An 18458-nucleotide genomic window follows, 5' to 3' on the forward strand; every position below is an offset into this window, starting at 1 on the left:
GGCGTTCATGAAATTTTACAAAATTCTTATGTCATATTGAATTTTTCTCCAGGTATTTTGATTTCGAGTTTCATGTATGAAATGGTCGATGTTTGAACAGTCGTAATGATACACATTGTCACCTGGTAATCATAAAAAGGTCATCCTTAAATAGTTCCTCATAGACACATTCTGGAACAGTTTCAAATGGGTTCAAAACTGATATAGGGGCGACGATACAGCCTCGGTGAAAACTCACGATCCTGTGACAAGGACTTTTTGCAACCCCTTGATTTAGAAATATGTCAGTACTTGACAGCTTTGGTGTCAAAGACCTGGGTTCATAGTCCTGGCCGTTAAATTTCTTTGTCAAGTTGAAAAAGCTACACAATACATCGCATAGTTCATTTTGGGGTATGGTTTCAACCGGCCTAATATCAGGGTTGGCGTTCATGAATTTTTACAAAATACTTATGTCATATTGAATTTTTCTCCAGGTATTTTGATTTCGAGTTTCATGTATGAAATGGTCGATGTTTGAACAGTCGTAATGATACACATTGTCACCTGGTAATCATAAAAAGGTCATCCTTAAATAGTTCCTGATAGACACATTCTGGAACAGTGTCACATGGGTTCAAAACTGATATAGGGGCGACGATACAGCCTCGGTGAAAACTCACGATCCTGTGACAAGGACTTTTTGCAACCCCTTGATTTAGAAATATGTCAGTACTTGACAGCTTTGGTGTCAAAGACCTGGGTTCATAGTCCTGGCCGTTAAATTTCTTTGTCAAGTTGAAACAGCTACACAATACATCGCATAGTTCATTTTTGGGTATGGTTTCAACCGGCCTAATATCAGGGTTGGCGTTCATGAAATTTTACAAAATACTTATGTCATATTGAATTTTTCTCCAGGTATTTTGATTTCGAGTTTCATGTATGAAATGGTCGATGTTTGAACAGTCATAATGATACAAATTGTCACCTGGTAATCATAAAAAGGTCATCCTTAAATAGTTCCTCATAGACACATTCTGGAACAGTTTCAAATGGGTTCAAAACTGATATAGGGGCGACGATACAGCCTCGGTGACCAAAGTAAGTCTTTGCCGCCCTACTTGCCTCATTTCACCATTTAGAGTGGCATTGTAGGCATTGAATGTTCCAAGTGGCTAAACAATAGATAGCACCCGTCCTCTTAACTTCTCCGTCAGTTTTGACACAATCGTTAACACGAATAGTGGTAGCCATCTTTCGATCCGCACTCCGTTTTAGCAGACGATCGTGCGGTGGATGTTGGTTTTGTGTAGTATATTTGTTACCAAATGCAAAATGTTTCAAGTTAGCCAAACAAAACACCATTTATTGTCATGACATTAAAATTGCTTGTGATTATTTGTAAATGTCTCGAGAGTCCTATAGTTCTGCTTCGTAGTAGAAATAGTAGTAAAAAAATCTGAAAAAGCGCGTTTGTTTACAAACAAGAGAAAAGTCTGGTCACGTGATATGCAAATGAACCTGTGGCAGTGGTTTTACGCTAAATCACCGCTGCGCCGGAGTGTGGATTTAGCATCTCACCACCTGTAGCTTCATCACGTGGGTAATATGACGCCATATTACTCATTGTTGAGAAAACGTTATAATGTGATCAATTGTTCACAAGAAAACTTTTGACGTGTTAAGTCAACTATTTGTTCATCAGATTAAATTTACAATAATTAAATTATGGTTGTTTTCACTGATTCTTTTGCATTGTGATTGGCTGAATTGGTCACCTGTTATTGCATTCATTTCCAAATAAATGTAAAAAATAAAGCCACGCCCACCGAGGTGGACTACTTTTATTACTACGGAATTTCTGGGAATCCCAATATTACCTTTCTGCTCACGTGTATCGTCATGCACAGGACATTTAGCGAAACCCATTCATATTCATTGTCCAAACAACCCTTTGAGACCCAAGGCCGAAAGTAGCCTAAACAGGCTCTTCGGAGCAGTCAACGGAAACTAACCTTAACAGGGTTTTCCGGACCTTCTGTGGAATCTAGCCAAAACAGGTTCTTCAGGGTAGCCCATGGAAACTATCCTGAACAGGTTTCAGAGCAGTCAACGGAAACTGGCCTAAACAGGGTCTTCAGGTCAGTCGTTTTGTTATGTTTCATCAGACATCAGTGAAATCAGAGAATATAATCTGAAAGCGACCATGAGTAATACCCTGGGTCTTTAGTGTTGCAAACGAACGTTTTTACCACAAGGCTACATCGGCGCTCTTAGAAGCAAGCAGAACACATTCCAGTAGTTAAAGCACAAATTAATTTATTGAACTTCAACACGCATGTTAGAAACTTGAAAGAAGATTGACAAAGGGAAGACGAACGTCGACTGCAGCTCTTAGTTCTTCAAAAGACAAGACAGAAGCGACACGTCTTCGTCTGGAAATACTTCCTGAAAGTGAATCAAGATCATCAACTAAAAACATCGTCGCTTCAAATACACTGTCGTATTAAATATTAAAAATATAATGAAACACATTTCATGTGCAGGATGATTTTAAAAATGTTTTCGACCTAAATGTATATTAATTTATTTCATACTCTCCAAAAACGTATGTGGATATTTGAAAATAACAGATGATTACATTAATACAAAGATGTATCGAGTGATGGTAATGGATGGATAACAAAAAGGGAGGTCTAGGTATAACATGACAATCAACAGAAGATACTGTCGGTGTACTGTTATGGTGCAAACAACCAGAAACGGGAAGGGGTGTGTAGTCCAAAAACACGAACGTTTGAGATGACTTGATAAATAATAGGTCGAGCACCCTTGATTGGTCAAATATTTATACAGCGTGGCGTGGTTCGAATCAATCTCCCAAATGACAACTTGTGGGAGTCTTGTCCTCTGGTTCGGCTGACGTAGTGGGTAGCCTTTGACGTTGGCGTCAGGTCTCTCGATCATATCCCAGAGGTGCTCTGGAGGGAAAAGGTGAGGACTCACGGCTGGCCATATGGTGTCTAGTGATGTTTTGCTGCTGGATGTAAACAGTTACGACACGTGCACAGTGGACACGAGCGTAAATATTGAAAGACAAAACGTTGACAAGCAGGCGCGCAAACGGCACACAAATATTGGCGCCAGTATATACATGTATGTTGTAATTTCCAGTGACCCTTCCATGGATAAAATGCAGTGGCGTTCTGGCAGTCATAGCGATTACAGACCTACCCAAAAATATGTCATGTTGGCTCACGTTGACCTTCACATAACGTTCATAAGGACACATCAATACCCGTCCTTGCCTATCCCAAATATTCAGAATGAATCTGGAGTCATCTAAAAACATTACACGAGACCATTGGCGATTACCCCAGATTCTACGCTCTAACGGTAATACAATACATGGTCGCCGAGCACACATATTTCAAAAAGTGTGATCAGGAACTTGAACTCCGGCTAAGCAAGTGAACAGCGATTTCATTGGGCTCGATTTCTTAAAGCCTGGTTTCAGATTAATCGATCATGGATCCTGTTGTTGACTTTGGGTGCACGGTGCGGGGCGATCATTAACATTCTGAATCTGCAGAACCCTGTTCCAAAGTCTGCAAATCACAGACACATTGAACATATATAATGGCTACCCTTTCGCTGTATTCTACCAGTTTTAAGAATCAAATAACCGTTGATGACGTGTTAGACGACGCATTCCCAATCTGATCACAAAGACTGTGCAGTTAATTATCCCTGACATTTTTTGGCAAAGAATAGTTGGCCGAGGAGATGAACATATAGTCACTAGGTGAGATCGATGACATGCATCAACCAAGTCAGCGAGCCTGACCACCCGATCCCGTTAGTCGCCTCTTACGACAAGCATAGTCGCCTTTTACGGCAAGCATGGGTTGCTGAAGACCTATTCGACCCCGGATCTTCACGGTCAACTAAGTCCCAGAGCCTGACCACTAAGTCGCCTCTTACAACCTGCAGAGGTTGATGGGTACCAGTTCTAACCCGGAATATCGGTGGCTACATATAAAATAAACCCTAGGGATGTCAGAATTGTTTGTTTATCATGATAGCTATTTGAACTATCCATACGAGATCACACATGAAGTCTTTTTTCTAATTAACTGAATAGAAATTTGCAGAGTGAACTTTATAAAGAACGTATATTTTGACAGGTCAAAGCCAAATCATTCATGACGTAGCCAATTACCTGCCTGAAAATGCTGGAACTTTGTTTTGTTTACTTTGGTCAAACTTGTGAATCATATTGCCCTAGTTGACAAGAATCGATGTAAGACTCAGAAAAAACAACATAAAAAAGCTGTGAGGTAATTATAAATGATTAATTCCGGTAGCTGTCTCTTCCTTTACAACCTGCAGTTTTTACACGCCGCAACAACATCCGTGATAAATCAGAAGCATTGTCAGCATTAGAAAGAAATAGATTAGTTTAACAAATTTAACACATCAAATGATTATGAGTATTTATATACTAGTAGATTCTTTCACGAGCTGGATGGAATGAAGATTAAAGGAACGCCTACATAATCGTTGCTGACTTCTTAATCCATGTTGACAATGTGTTTGGAGGGTCAACAAAGTCTTTGGCAATTTGTGATTTAGTTTTATAACACTGCTCAACTGTGGCCACTGCTTCATGCTTAGTCTCAATCGATTTTACTGTTATCTTATGTTTTTCGAGTGTGGGAACAGCTAGTCCAGTTATCTTCCAGGAGATACCAGGCCCTTCACGAGACTGCTGTCATGTTGCTAACCGCAACGATTCATTTCGGTATCTATATGCTATTTTATAACACTAGTGAAACAAAAAAATGTTAAGCCTTGTAAACTAAAGTGTGATGATAGATGAGTCGTGCCGAGATCGTCTTATCAGAGTAAATCTGCGCTGGAAGCACATGTTTGGGACTGGAAAATAATTTCGAGACCCCCGAAAATTCGACACATCTGACGTTAAATAATAATGATTAAGGATTCCGAAGTAATACGCAGGGACCAAGCTGTTTTCGAGACATCCGTAAGTTCGAGATATCAGAGTTCGCCACAATGGTGTTAGATTGTATGAAACTCTATCAAACACACGGAAGAGACCGTTAAAAACCCAAACAATCTTTATCAAGTTAAAAGGTTTTGGCAAAGCGTAAGAGTTTTGGCAAAGTTTTTGCAACAGGGATATGAGTCCCGTGAAGATCCGGGTTAGAATTGGCCTGCAGCAACCTATGCTCGTCGTTAGAAGCCACTAACGGGATCGGGTGGTCAGGCTCGGTGACTTGGTTGATGTATCCCACTTACGTGGATCGATGCTCATGACTTGTCTGGCCCAGGCTCGATTTTCTACAGACCGCCGTGATAAACTGGAATACTGCTTAGAGCAGCGTTAAACAACAAACAAACTCAAGAAACGTTCTGCCAATGAGAAATGAGATAAAAAGGTTGCGAGAACTCATCAAATATGAGAAGACTCTTGAGACGACTTCGTACATCGTGCGTAAAACGTAGCACGTAGCTCAAGAAGCTTAGAGTTGACACGGGACAAAGCTCATTGAAATGACGCAGAGTTGATAGGAGATATCAAGCATGGCTTAGAAATGCCAATGCATAAGTTCGTAGCTAATTAGGATGTTAATGAACTGGCGGTCAATAGAAAATAAACACTTGAAAATTGGATTTGACCAAAGTAATTCAAAACGTTAATAGGCAAAATCAGTAATAACAATATTATTTTTGTCGCCGCTGAAAACAGTCGCCTAAAAACTGCAAACTTACGGTCCAAAATACAACTATGAAACCCGCATCAAATAACCATTTCTTGTTTGTTTAAATTTTTAGCTACCATCAAACATGGGCAGTTAAGTATTCTTGTCTTGGGGGATCAGCGTGCTGAGAATTAGATAGGAAAACATCAAGAAAAGATGCTTTGACAAAACATGGCGTTAGAAAATGGATTTCGTTGACCTGTTAGTTCTTCCGTCTCCCTGAATAATAGATTTTGTAGAACGCCCTCTAACCCTGTTGGTGTCAACAGATATATTGGGAGAATGCTTTACTAATTAGAGTTAGAAGCGTTGACCATTCAAGCAAAGGACCACAGAGCAGTCAACAATGTCGACTCGATTAGTTTGAATCGAGTAACATGATTTTAACAGGTGTTGTTTTAACAGGTGTTGTTTAGTTTGGCAAAGGCGTTTTGTTTACTTGTTTACCATGGGAGCAACTACTCACGCATTATTACGGATGAATGTGTCCATTTGCAGAATGATGTATTATTCAGTAAGAGCTATTTGTTTGTAGGTTGTGTGAAGGTGCTAAAACGCCTGTGTTGTTAATGGTCAGCTATCTATTCTATGGTGTTTTCTTGTTAGGATTTGGCTTCTAATCAGCTAAATCTCCTTTGGTGTCAACACATGGTTATTTTGTCCAATTCTCTTGACAAAGGGTGCGTTTTGTGAAGAGGTCAAGGCGGACGCACTTCCATTAACGTTTCTCAACAAACATAAAATTGCATAAAGAAGGGCTTTGTACTTCCTCGACCTATTGGAAATCTATTTAGCTATTTATTTATTATTTTGTTGTTTAACGATACATTAAGCATTATTATAGCTCCATGGTGGTGGTCTGTTAAACGTCGAGTCTGTACATGACAATCCAGTTAGTGGCATCCTCAGGATCGATCTACGCAATTGGGTTACGATGACATGCATCGACGAAGTCAACGAGTCTGAACACCAGGACCCACTTACCCCTATACTTTAACATATGCTTACGATAGTCTTAGCGCTAAGATCGTTTTGTGCAAGTGGGTCCTGATCCCGTTAGTTGCCTCTTTCAACAAGCATAGTCGCCTCTTTCAACAAGCATAGTCGACTCTTACAATAGTCGATTTGGTGTGGGGCAACTATGTCTAGTCAGACCCGCTAATCGGCACTGTTTCCAGTCCGGTTTTAAACATATCCTGAAAAGGAATCTTTGTTTCGAGTAAACTCCAATGAACATCGCAGAAAGTATGTATAATCTACCTGCCGTAGCTCTTCTACCACATCGCTCTGTCCTGTTTACAGCTGGTGCCTGTCACGGTCCATAAGACAATTTTGACCAGATTGTAAATTTTTCAAAGGAATTTAATATGTTTGTGACACAACTTAATCCCTCTAATACTGGCAAGACACTAGGGTGCTGTTGCTCAAAGCGTTCTTAGAGCCAAGTTGATCGTAACTCCCATACATTAACATAGACTTACGGCAGTCGTAGCGCTAAGGTTGTTTTGTACAACGGCACCAGATCTGTTTGAGTCTAGTGATGTGGTACTGTCTCGTGCCTAGCTCGGCTACAGGTGAGGAATTCAGGTGCTGACTACCGGTTACTGACCTGCTGACAGTTTGATTACAAAACAAGGTAGTTCCTTTTGCACTGGAGTAGTGTTCAGGGAGTGTAGATGTCCCTAACAGCTCCCGGGAAAGCGGACTTACGACCAGTTACGACCGGAGTTCCACAAGGGTCAGTTCTAGGACCGCCGCTGTTTTTTTATCTTCATAAACGACATTGGAGACGATATTGATATACTTAGTAATATTACATTGTTTGCCGATGACACATCCCTATATGTCGTGGTAAATGGTCCACACACAGCAGTACATTGTCTGAATATCGATCCTCTTGAGGAGAAAACTGGCAGGTCGTTTCAACCCTAATAAAACAGAATCTATTCAATTTTCACAGAAGATTCTTCCTCATGTAAAACCATTTTTTAAAATGAGTAACACTGCAGTTCAGGAAGTTCATACCCGTGAAGATCCGGGTCGTAAGAGGCGACTAACGGGATCGGGTTGTCAAGCTTGCTGACTTGGTTGATGCATGCATTGCGTAGATCGGGGCTCGTGATGTCATCCCTGGATTGTCTGGTCCAGTCCAGTTTCGAATATTTACAGACCACCGCCATATAGCTGGTATATTGTGAATGCGGCGTAAAACACAAACAAACAAACACCTATACTTATATTACCGTATTCGACGTAAAAGGCGCCCAGGGCGTTCTCAAAATTAGAAATAGAGGGCTCTTATTAGAATATAATTTTTGTGAAAAAATTGTTGAAAGATCGTAATCTTTTTGGTTTATGCTGACAGCCTGAAATGATACAAAAGAATAGTATGTGCGTATTATACACGACAGATATTTAATATTTCCAGAATTTAATTGCCCATAATTAAGGGTGCATATAACACACGAGTATGAATTATAAACGAATGAATAAGTCTTGTGTACATTGAGTAATCGGAATGGGTACTAATTGGGATTGTTCACTAGCCAATATATCAGCAAATATCGCCGTGGGCTCTTATTAGAGTGGGGGCGCTTATTGCGTCGAATACGGTGAACAACATTTGACATCTTTGAATTTGATTTAGAATTGATGTAATCCATAACCGGGTGACCTTTATCCCAGAACACTGAAAAATCAGGTTTGTTTGCGTTTGCAAAAAGTAAGACAGCTGTCCAAATAAATGGAATGAAACCTTTACTTCCAATTTAAATAGTCTGAAAACCGTCGCCGAAACACTGCGAATTTGGGTCAAACACTATGATTCCCGTTTCCAATACGTTACCATCGAATAACTATTTCTTGTTTGTTTCATTTTTAGCCGTCCTAAAATATGGGCGTTTTTATTCTCTTTGGTCTACAGTTTATAAATCTTGAGTGAGTGAATTGGGTTTAACACCGTTTTCTACAGAATTCCATTTACATCACGGCGTAAATCGAATGAAACCTTTACTTCCAATTTGAGTGAGTGACCATGGTTTTGCGCCGGTTTAAGAGGGTGGACACACCAGAAATGGACTTCACACATTGTACCGATATGGGGAATCGAACCCGGGTCTTCGGCGTGACGGGCGAACGCTTAAACCACTAGGCTACCCAATCGGTCTGCTTCCAATTTGAAAAATCTACTCGGAAACACGCGCAATAGGTTACATTTCTGAGGACAGTCGACACAATCGCCTAAAGAAAGTATAAATTCAATTTAGAAAGTGAGTGTGTTGGGTTGAACAATATTACAGTTATATCTCAACTCCGACGAAACGCTCAGGTTTCATGGTGCTGGCAAATCAAGGATCAAAATCGTAGCGAAACTGATTATCATATCTGGATCCTGTCACGGTGAAGGGACGCAACTCAAAAATGCAACTTGCAACGTAATAGACATCTGACCCACCCTGCCTCTGAACAGAAGATAGTCTGGTCCTGACTCGATTATTTACAGACCGCCGTCATACAGTTGGAATACTGATGTGTGCAGGGTTAAACAACAAACAAACAGTACAAACGTTCTGCCATCAAAACACCATCTGAACCGGAATAAACAACTGAAATTGATGCCCATTTAAGAGAAAAGTGAGTGAGTGAGTATGGTTTTACGCCGCTTTTAGCAATATTCCAGCAATATCACGGCGGGGGACACCAGAAATGGGCTTCACACAATGTACCCATGTCGGGAATCGAACCCGGGTCTTCGACGTGACGAGCGAACGCTTTAACCACTAGGCTACCCGACCGCCCCTTTAAGAGAAAAAGAGAAGAGACGAACAAGGAGAAAAGCAAAGGGGGCCTTCGTCTCCATCTGTTGTCAAAAAGTAAGAGTTACTTAAGTGAGTAATTCCCGTTACAGTACTCACTGGAGTAACAGTTACTGTGATAAAAGAATAAAGAGTGGCGTTAACAAGATAAACAGACAAACATACAAACAACACTGAACAGAGAAGGACAAGAGGGACGTAATGTACGTTGTGAGAAATCGAGATATAGCAACACGACACGGGCCTCGTTGCACCAAGCGATCTTAGCGCTACGATTATCGTAAATCTATGTTAAAGATAAGATTGCTTTGGGGCCATGTCTTTTCGATAGAGCCTGATTAACTTACCTGTTCACACATTAGAGTTGACCTGAAGTTCGTGTGCGATCTGAAATTGGTGAGATGGTCTTCGATATTATTTCTCAGCCTCCTCATCCTCTCGCCATACCGATCATACACCAAGTCAGCCACGACCCAGGACCAGTGGAAGGGGGTGGTAGCGTCTGTAAATAAAGGGGACATGGTTTAATAGCCTGAATTACAGAACCTGAAACAATATATCCAATACAGCCTAAACAAGCAGCCCAACTATAACAACTGGAAAGTGTACAGTTTCTGATAAGGTCAGGTGAGGTGAAATTGGGTTTAACGTCGCGTCCAAGATAATTGCACTTATATAGCGACGTGCATGCACGTGTGTGTGTCTGTGTGTGTGAGGCTGCTTGTACTAGTCCGGACTGATGCCGATTTATAGTGCTAGCCCACTGAGATACCATGCCGCACTTTAACATGAACACCCCACTCAGGCACAGTATACTGACTCCGAGCCGACCAGTCCTTGTTTTAGCCCCTTAATGCCGAGCGCCAGACAGGGTAACAACAAGTACCATCTTTTTACGTCTTTTTGGTATGACGCGGCCGGGGATCAAACCCCGGACCTTCCGCTCTCCGGGCGGACACAGTTTCTGACAATGAAGACTGGATGTTAGTATAGTTGTTAAACAACGCAATCTCAATGTTCCAGCTACAGTAAACTACGCTCATACAGAACTCAAATGGACCACTAATTTTAGCTCGTTATAACCGTAGTTCGTTATAAACATTTATACAACATCTATACAGCAAATGGCCGGGACCAAAAACTAAGTTCGCAATATCCGTCAGGTCGTTATAAGCGTGTTCGTTACAAACGTATTGTACTTATATGACGACGGTCTGTAAATAATCGAGTCTGGGCCAGACACTGACTGACATCATGAGCATCGATGCACGTAATTGTAAAACATATGGCGATTTATTTCCTTGAAATTCATACTTGCACTGACACAAAAACAATCCAACGGAACTGTACACCACTGAACTGTACACCACAAAACTGTACTTCACTGAGCTGAATGGATTTGATTCTGATTTATCGTCACTGAAACTTTTCATTGTATGAAAACTATTTGGTTATGTTTCACATCACCATTTATGAAATCCTCACCAAAGAATATTTTTGTCATCTGTATGCACTCAAAGACTCAGCATTGTGTTTTAAATCAATATAGCATAACAAGACCTGTAAACGTTTTACACTGTTTTGTTTGTTATTTTACCCGCAGTCAGCATTATCTAAGCTATATAACCGCAGCTATAGATACGCGAGTTTGATAAGGCAATCAGGGATTGGTGTAGCATGATCGCCCAACGCTGCTTGGTTACAATCATCGGATAATGATGATGATGATGATGGCAGTCGAGTCCCAGACAATTTTTGCGGTAAAATTATCAAAATTCAACTAATTACCCTAAGTTTGACGCAGAAAACATAACAATGCTCACTGCAAGAGTGAACACAAACTCAATTTTACAATTTCTAATCTCTTTCATTTGGACATTTGGTTTATCATGGGGTGTGTGTTGGGATAGGTCCACGTATACTGAAGTTTATTAATTAACTGACTATTTCTTTCCTCTAACAAAAGCAAATTCTTTCAAGAATTCTGTCCACCATTGCATTTTTGCGCAACCCAAACCCCCCTCCCATTAAAAAGAATACATTATCCGCTCTTGTGAAACGTCCAAACGTGGCAAGTCATATGCCATATTCACAGCTTTTCATTGCAGTGTGTTGTAAAGTATTGTTCCTGTTCCCATAGAATGCCCGTGACTCTAAACAAATAACCTATCTAAAATAGTTTAATCAAGGAAACGATGTGAAAGATCAAAAGCCCATAATGTAGGCAATGAAGGTTTCATTATAGTATTTGCCTTTGTTGTATTTTAGTTCAAAGGTTTCAGACAATTGTGAGAAGTGCCTTGATGATTTCTGGTTAACATTTCGAGATAGTCATCAAATAACGTCAAATACAATTTGGAATTATTGTGAAGAATAGAATGAATATATGTAGATTCCTTACAATAAAATCTATGAAAAAATCAATATACATTATTATAAAATATCAAAGCAAGAGAAGAACCAGTATCGATTATTGGAGGAAACAGATTCCATCAGGCATAAAAGACGAAAGAGTTGTGAAAAACACATGAATTGAATTGATCCCTCAACGTCAAGGAAACCATGTCCTGCCCTACTGGTCGCAATAGGCATAACTTATTTTATTACTTGCCCGTGAAGAGATCACCCGTTTAATAAACATACAACTGTATTACACATTGTGTAATACCAAGACGCGTGCTTATGCACTCTCGGAAGACGTTTCACGAATAAATATTGAAAGCTTTCAATATCCCTTGGCTTATTCAACGACTTTGCGTGTGGAGATAATAGATCACTGAGAGGAGCTTATGCACATTCGATGACCCCAGCAACCTTGTTGCTAGGCAGGCGTCACATGGCATTGTTTCGCCTATGGATCTTGCAACAAAATTCCACAAATTACGTCATCGGCTATTGTGACATGATTGTAAACTTCGATGTGCAAGGCCCCGTCCCACAAGGCGATCGTATTGTAGCGCAACGACAGTCGTTAGACTAAATGAAAGCATGGGAATTACGATAAGCTTTGCGCTACGATGAATTTGTGGAACGGACGCCTGAATTCTAAATGAAATCATTAAAGAAGCTAGAAGAGAGGGTAAGACGTGTCTATATGTCAACGGGCAGTTGTACTAGCCTCGGGCAAAGGAACACGTAGATGATGGACTTAAAGTTCTAGTATGGAACTGCAATGGTCTCACCGCTACCAAAAAAACGGTCGATAGAATTTTGTGAAATGCTAGATAACTATGATATAGTGGCTCTATCGGAAACATGGACTGGTGACCGTAGTGACGTAGAATTGCCAAATTTTAAGTGTATTCCATTCCATAGAAAATATGTGCATAAAAGAGCTAAATGTAAAAGTGGTGGTATACTCCCATATGTACGGCAATCATTCTCAAAAGCTGTTACTGTTATTAGAAATGATTTTGACACATCAATATGGCTTAAATTAGAAAAAAGCCGTTTTTTATGCCTTGGAACGAGACTTAATAGTGTGTGTTGTATATATGCTTAACAACAAAAGTTTCTGTGAAATTGAAAAAGATTTAATGCAAAGTTTTGTTTTTTACCAAGTCTGAAACAATTTCGGTTTACAACACATAAAAGACTCCTGTATGTGTTCAAATGGTTTAATTTGCCATACTGACTTCAGAAAATGCGTGATTTCATAAAAAGAAATCCATGAACATGCCAAAATGTCAATTTACAAATCAATAGCGTGTGTGTCCACCTCTAGTTGCGATGCAAGCAACACAGCTTCGTCTCATGGAATGGACCAGACGTCGCACAAAGTCCTGTGGGATATCTGTCCGTATCTGCTGGAGCATGTTTCGAAGTTCCCGGAGTGTCTGTGGAACACGTGGTTGACGTCGAAGGCGCCGATCCATCTCATCCCACATGTGCCTGATTGGTGAGAGATCACGGGAGAGATCAGAGGCCAGGGAATGACATTCACGTTGTTTTGTTGAAGAGAATCCTGAACAAGTCGAGCAATATGAGGGCGGGCGTTGTCATGTTGAAAGGTAATGCCTGCGGCCGTGACGACGCAAAAACGGTAGAACAACAGGGCCGATGATCTCGTTGCGGTAGCGCTGTCCATTGAGATGTTCCTCTACCACTACCAAACGGGTCTTCTGTCTTGCTGTAATCCCACCCCATACCATAACGCTGCCGCCCCCGAACCGATCTTCTTCCATGACACAATGATTGACGTAACGTTCACCTCGACGTCGGTATACACTCGAATCCGTCCATCGCTATGGCTGAGGTGAAAACGACACTCGTCGGTGAATAGAACTTGTCCCCACTGCATGGCCGTCTAGCGTAGACGCTGTCTGCACCAGTGTAGACATGCTTGGCGGTGGTTTCCTGTCAAAATGGGACGTCTGGCGGGTCTTCTGGCGACAATCCCTGCACATCTGAGGCGACGACGTACGGTTTGTGAAGATATTCGTCGAAGGCCAGGGATGCTTCTTGCAGTCACTGTTGCTGGCTGGAATCGATTTCGTAGGTATGTTGTTCAAATCCAGTTGTCTTGTCGATTATTGGTTACGCGTGGCCTGCCACTCCGAGGATGGTCTCTGACTGCATTCGTCTGTTGCCAACGTTGCCATAAACACCAAATGGTGTTTCTGTGGACGTTAAATTGTCTTGCAACATCACGTTGACTCGATCCTGATTCAAGCATACCAATGGCTCGCAGACGCTCATTTTCGGACAGGCGTGGCCTTTCGTAATGTTGAATAATTGCGTAATTTTGTTGTTTTTCTGAGTGGTTGTTTTCAGCACGATGCTAAACAATGCATATGGAATCCCGTTAACGCACATGTTTTTATACCCATTCTTGGGTAGTGAAATGCATGGGGCTTGCATAAAAGTCAACTTTTGCATGGATTGCATGCTTTTCTGTAGCAGTTACGTTTTTGTGACTTGATTCATACATGTACTACAATATTAAAAACCAAACTTTATATGTTTGAAAAATACACTAAAATATTGGTGTCACAGGAACTTTTGTTGTTGAGTATATATGGCCTGAAAATTCAGTTATGTACAACGTGCATAACGTAGATTTGTTTGACAATATATTACAGGGATTTAACACGTTTAAATCTGAGAATGAGATTGTGTTTAATGGAGTCTATAACTCAAGAGTGGGACTTAGATCTGATTACGTTGAACAGGACTTTTTCTCAAGACATACAGATGACTATGATTATTCTGCTGATAACGCTCTCGAGAATAGATCAGAGAATACCTACATATACCAAAATAACCGAAACTATCATTTACTGTTGAGAAGAAAATATGGAAGAAAGTGTTGCAAATGTGAGTGATATCCTGCTGAAAACTGCAAACCGTTATACGGAAAGGAGAAGGTGGACTGTCAGAGGTCAAACTCGCTTTAACGGTAGCTATACTAAATCATCACCTTGGTTTGACAAAATCTGTGTTTCGAGTAAGGGGGATTACATAAGTGCCTTAGAGTGTTTCAATAGGGACATGTCAGAAATAAATAGGTCCGATCTACATTCGAAAAAGAGGAAATATATGACGATTGTACAGAGAAAGACAAATATTTAAAATAATAATAAATCTAAACAAATTGAGCAATTGCGTTGGCGACATCCTAAGGACTTTTGGATTTTTTTTAAAGCTAAAAAATCATCAAATCTGGGAAACCAGTTAGCAGCCTGTGACTTTGCAAAATATTTTAAAACTATGACTACTAAGTTTTTAAGCTTTACTCAGCCGGATGTAGAAAAACAGGCTAATGAAGACAGAAACAACAACAACAACCCTATATATATGAGGATTTGGAAAAAGATATTACAGAAAAAGAAGTACAGATCGCAATTACAAACTTGAATAATAATAAAGCAGTCGGAATAGATGGAATAATGAACGAGACTTTTACATGCAGTTCCGATATCCTTGTTAAACCAAACTATATTATTTAATAAACTTTTTAGTACAGACACATTTCCCAAGGCATGGTTTACTGAATTGATAATTCCTATTTACAAGAAAGGAGACAAAAATGACACTAACAATTACAGGGGTATCACTCTAAATAGCTGTTTTTCAAAGTTGTTTACTATACTCTTTTCTCTGTTTTTGGAAGACCTTGAGCTCAAACTTCAAGAAAATATAGATGCAGGATTGTTGATTGATTTTGTTAACCTATTTATGATATTATTTGATGATGATATCTTATCTGAAAAACCAAATGGGCTCCGAATGTTAATAAATAGCTTGAAAATTACTGTAAATAATAACTGTCGATAAAACGAAGGTAATGGTATTTTGTAAAAGAGGCAATTTACATAGAAATGAAAAATGGTTCTTAAATGATGAACAGCTTGAAGTGGTAAAACAGTTTTGCTACTTAGGAAACGTCTTTACAAACACTGGGTAATTTTCTTTGTGTTACAAAATATTAGTTGGGAAATGTTTAAAAGCTATGAATGTATTGTTATCAAATATTAGAAACTGTAATTTTACACCCAAGACACTGCTCCGATTATTCAATCCTTTCGTTACATCTACAATATGCTATGGTTGTGAGGTATGGGGTACGGTGAACGCACCTGAAATTGAAGGGATGCATCTTAAACTCTGTAAGAAAGTATTAGATGTACATTCATAGGCATGTAATATTGCAGTATATGGGGAATTAGGTCGGTATCCTATTTACATCAATAGATTCTGTAGACTTTGAAGTACTGGTTTAAATTGAATAAAACTTGTAATTGTATATTACAGGTTGCATATAATATTTGTTTGTAGCATTGTGATAAAAGTGTGAAAAATTGGGCATGGTATGTAAAAGATATGTTGTCAATGTGTACAAATGGTTTTACATACGTGTGGTTAAATCCTTTGTCTGTAAATCCTATAATGTTATTTGTCTCTTTGTTTAAACAAAGACATTGATAATTATATACAAAAATGGAACTCAGACCACAATAATAGTAGAAAGTTGATATTGTTCAGAAATCTAGAAGTAACTTTTGGTTATGAACTATATCTCAATATTTTACCACGGGGTCTACGAAAATATGTAACAATGATTAGAATATCGAGTCACAAGTTAAAAATAGAAGTTGGACGATATCACAACATTATCAAAGCTCTTAGATACTGTGATTATTGTCACGCTAGAAGTGTTAACGTACTTGAAGATGAGTATCATTTTCTATTAATATGGCCCAAATATATAGATAACAGAGTAAAATATATACAAAAATACTTTTGGGAAAGGCCTCTGAATTAAAACTAGTAAGCCTGCTACAAACAAGTTGTAAAACACAACTGTTATACATTTCTAAATATTTTAAAATACTGTTTATAGTAAATATGAAATCGTGTCCTACTTCCATTGTCAATATATATTTTTGCTGTATCTGTTAGACGAGGGGCTGAAGCCAAAGTCTTTTTCATGAATAAATATCTGTTCTGTTCTGTAAAGGTGGATCGTTGTACGGGATTACATTCATACATTTCAACTTTTGACGTGTTTGAAGTATTATTCTGTTAAAACTCAACTGGATTATGCCGTGGATCGTGTAGGTGTCAGCCTATTCAAACCCAACAGTATAATTCTAAAAACGTTATAAATGGCAAGTAATAAATAAAATACTAAACTCGCTCCCGTGTAAAACCAATTTTATGAAACTCGTGAATAGTTGTGGATAACACAACTATTCACTCGTTTCATAAAATTGGTATTACAAGGGAGCTTGTTTAGTATTCTTTATATGATAGAGGTCACGGACGCTATCAATAATCTGAGTACGGGCAAGTCCGCGGGTGAAGATGAGATATCCCCTGAACTACCATCGGATCTCTTTGCACCATACCTGAAGTTATTGTTCAATCAAATTTTAGACATGGGTGTGCTTCCAGAATCTTGGAATATAAGTATGATTATTTCATAATATAAATTTGGGTCAGTTTGTGAACCAAGTAATTAAAGAGGCATTTCACTTCTAAATGTTATGGGAAAAATCTAAACGTCAATCATAGAAAAACGTTTGAGAATATGGATAGAGGTAAATGATTAACTGTCCGAGTGTCAAGCAGGGTTCCGACCAAACTACTCTACTGTTGAAAATTTGTTTGTTCTAAATATTTGTGCAAAACCAGAGGTCGCTTTTATTGTGTATTTATTGATTTTAAAAAAGCTTTTGACTCTGCTAATAGGTAAAAGATTATTTATTTACTTATTACTACAGGATGTCATGGTAAAATTTCCTGTACTTTTAAAAAACATGTATGCATCAGTCAGCGCATGTATAAAGATCAATAATGAACGTACAGACTGCTTTACAACATCCTCCGGTGTACGACAAGGTTGTGTTTTAAGGCTTTTGTTATTTATATTTTTCATAAATGAACTTGCTATAGAGCTGCAAAGTAGTTGCCAACATGGGATATTTGTAACAAAAGAAATAATGGAAATTATGCTCCTTCTCTTTGCTGATGATGTTGTCATTTTTTCCTGTTCTGTAAATGGCTTGCAAAAACAGTTAAATGTGTTACACGGTTACTGTTCAAAATGGAGTTTTGAAGTAAATCTGAATAAAACCAATGCTGTAGGTTTCAGAACAGGTGGTATTGGTGCAAAACATGAAAAGTGGTTTCTTGGTTCTTCTGCCTTGAGTGTATAGTCACTTACTATAAATATTTAGGTTTTATGTTCTCCTCTAGATTGTCATGGTCTATTCTATGACATGTAATCAATTAGCTGTTCAGGCGTCGAAAGCCATTATGCCTCTTTATAATTTATTCAGGACAAATAGTTGTGTGTCTTTTTTTCACAGCATTTTTTAAGGCAAAATTATTCATTTAAGCAAAGACTAAAGGATATATTTTGTCAACAGTG

The 18458-nt window shown here is 39.1% G+C and overlaps 1 protein-coding gene across 1 annotated transcript in view; it reads right to left on the reverse strand.

The window, feature by feature from the left end:
- Positions 1-2376: 2376 nt before the first annotated feature.
- Positions 2377-18458, reverse strand: part of LOC139455359 (uncharacterized) — a 33397-nt gene continuing 17315 nt past the window's right edge. The window contains exons 5-6 of the mRNA XM_071236917.1: positions 9931-10085; positions 2377-2430 (exon numbers count right to left, since the gene is read on the reverse strand). Coding sequence (XP_071093018.1) covers positions 2377-2430; positions 9931-10085 — 209 coding nt within the window. The remainder of the gene's footprint in view (positions 2431-9930; positions 10086-18458) is intronic.

Source organism: Haliotis cracherodii, unplaced genomic scaffold, assembly GCF_022045235.1.
Source record: "Haliotis cracherodii isolate W230 unplaced genomic scaffold, xgHalCrac1.p SCAF_11, whole genome shotgun sequence".
Classification (NCBI taxonomy): Eukaryota; Metazoa; Mollusca; class Gastropoda; order Lepetellida; family Haliotidae; genus Haliotis; species Haliotis cracherodii.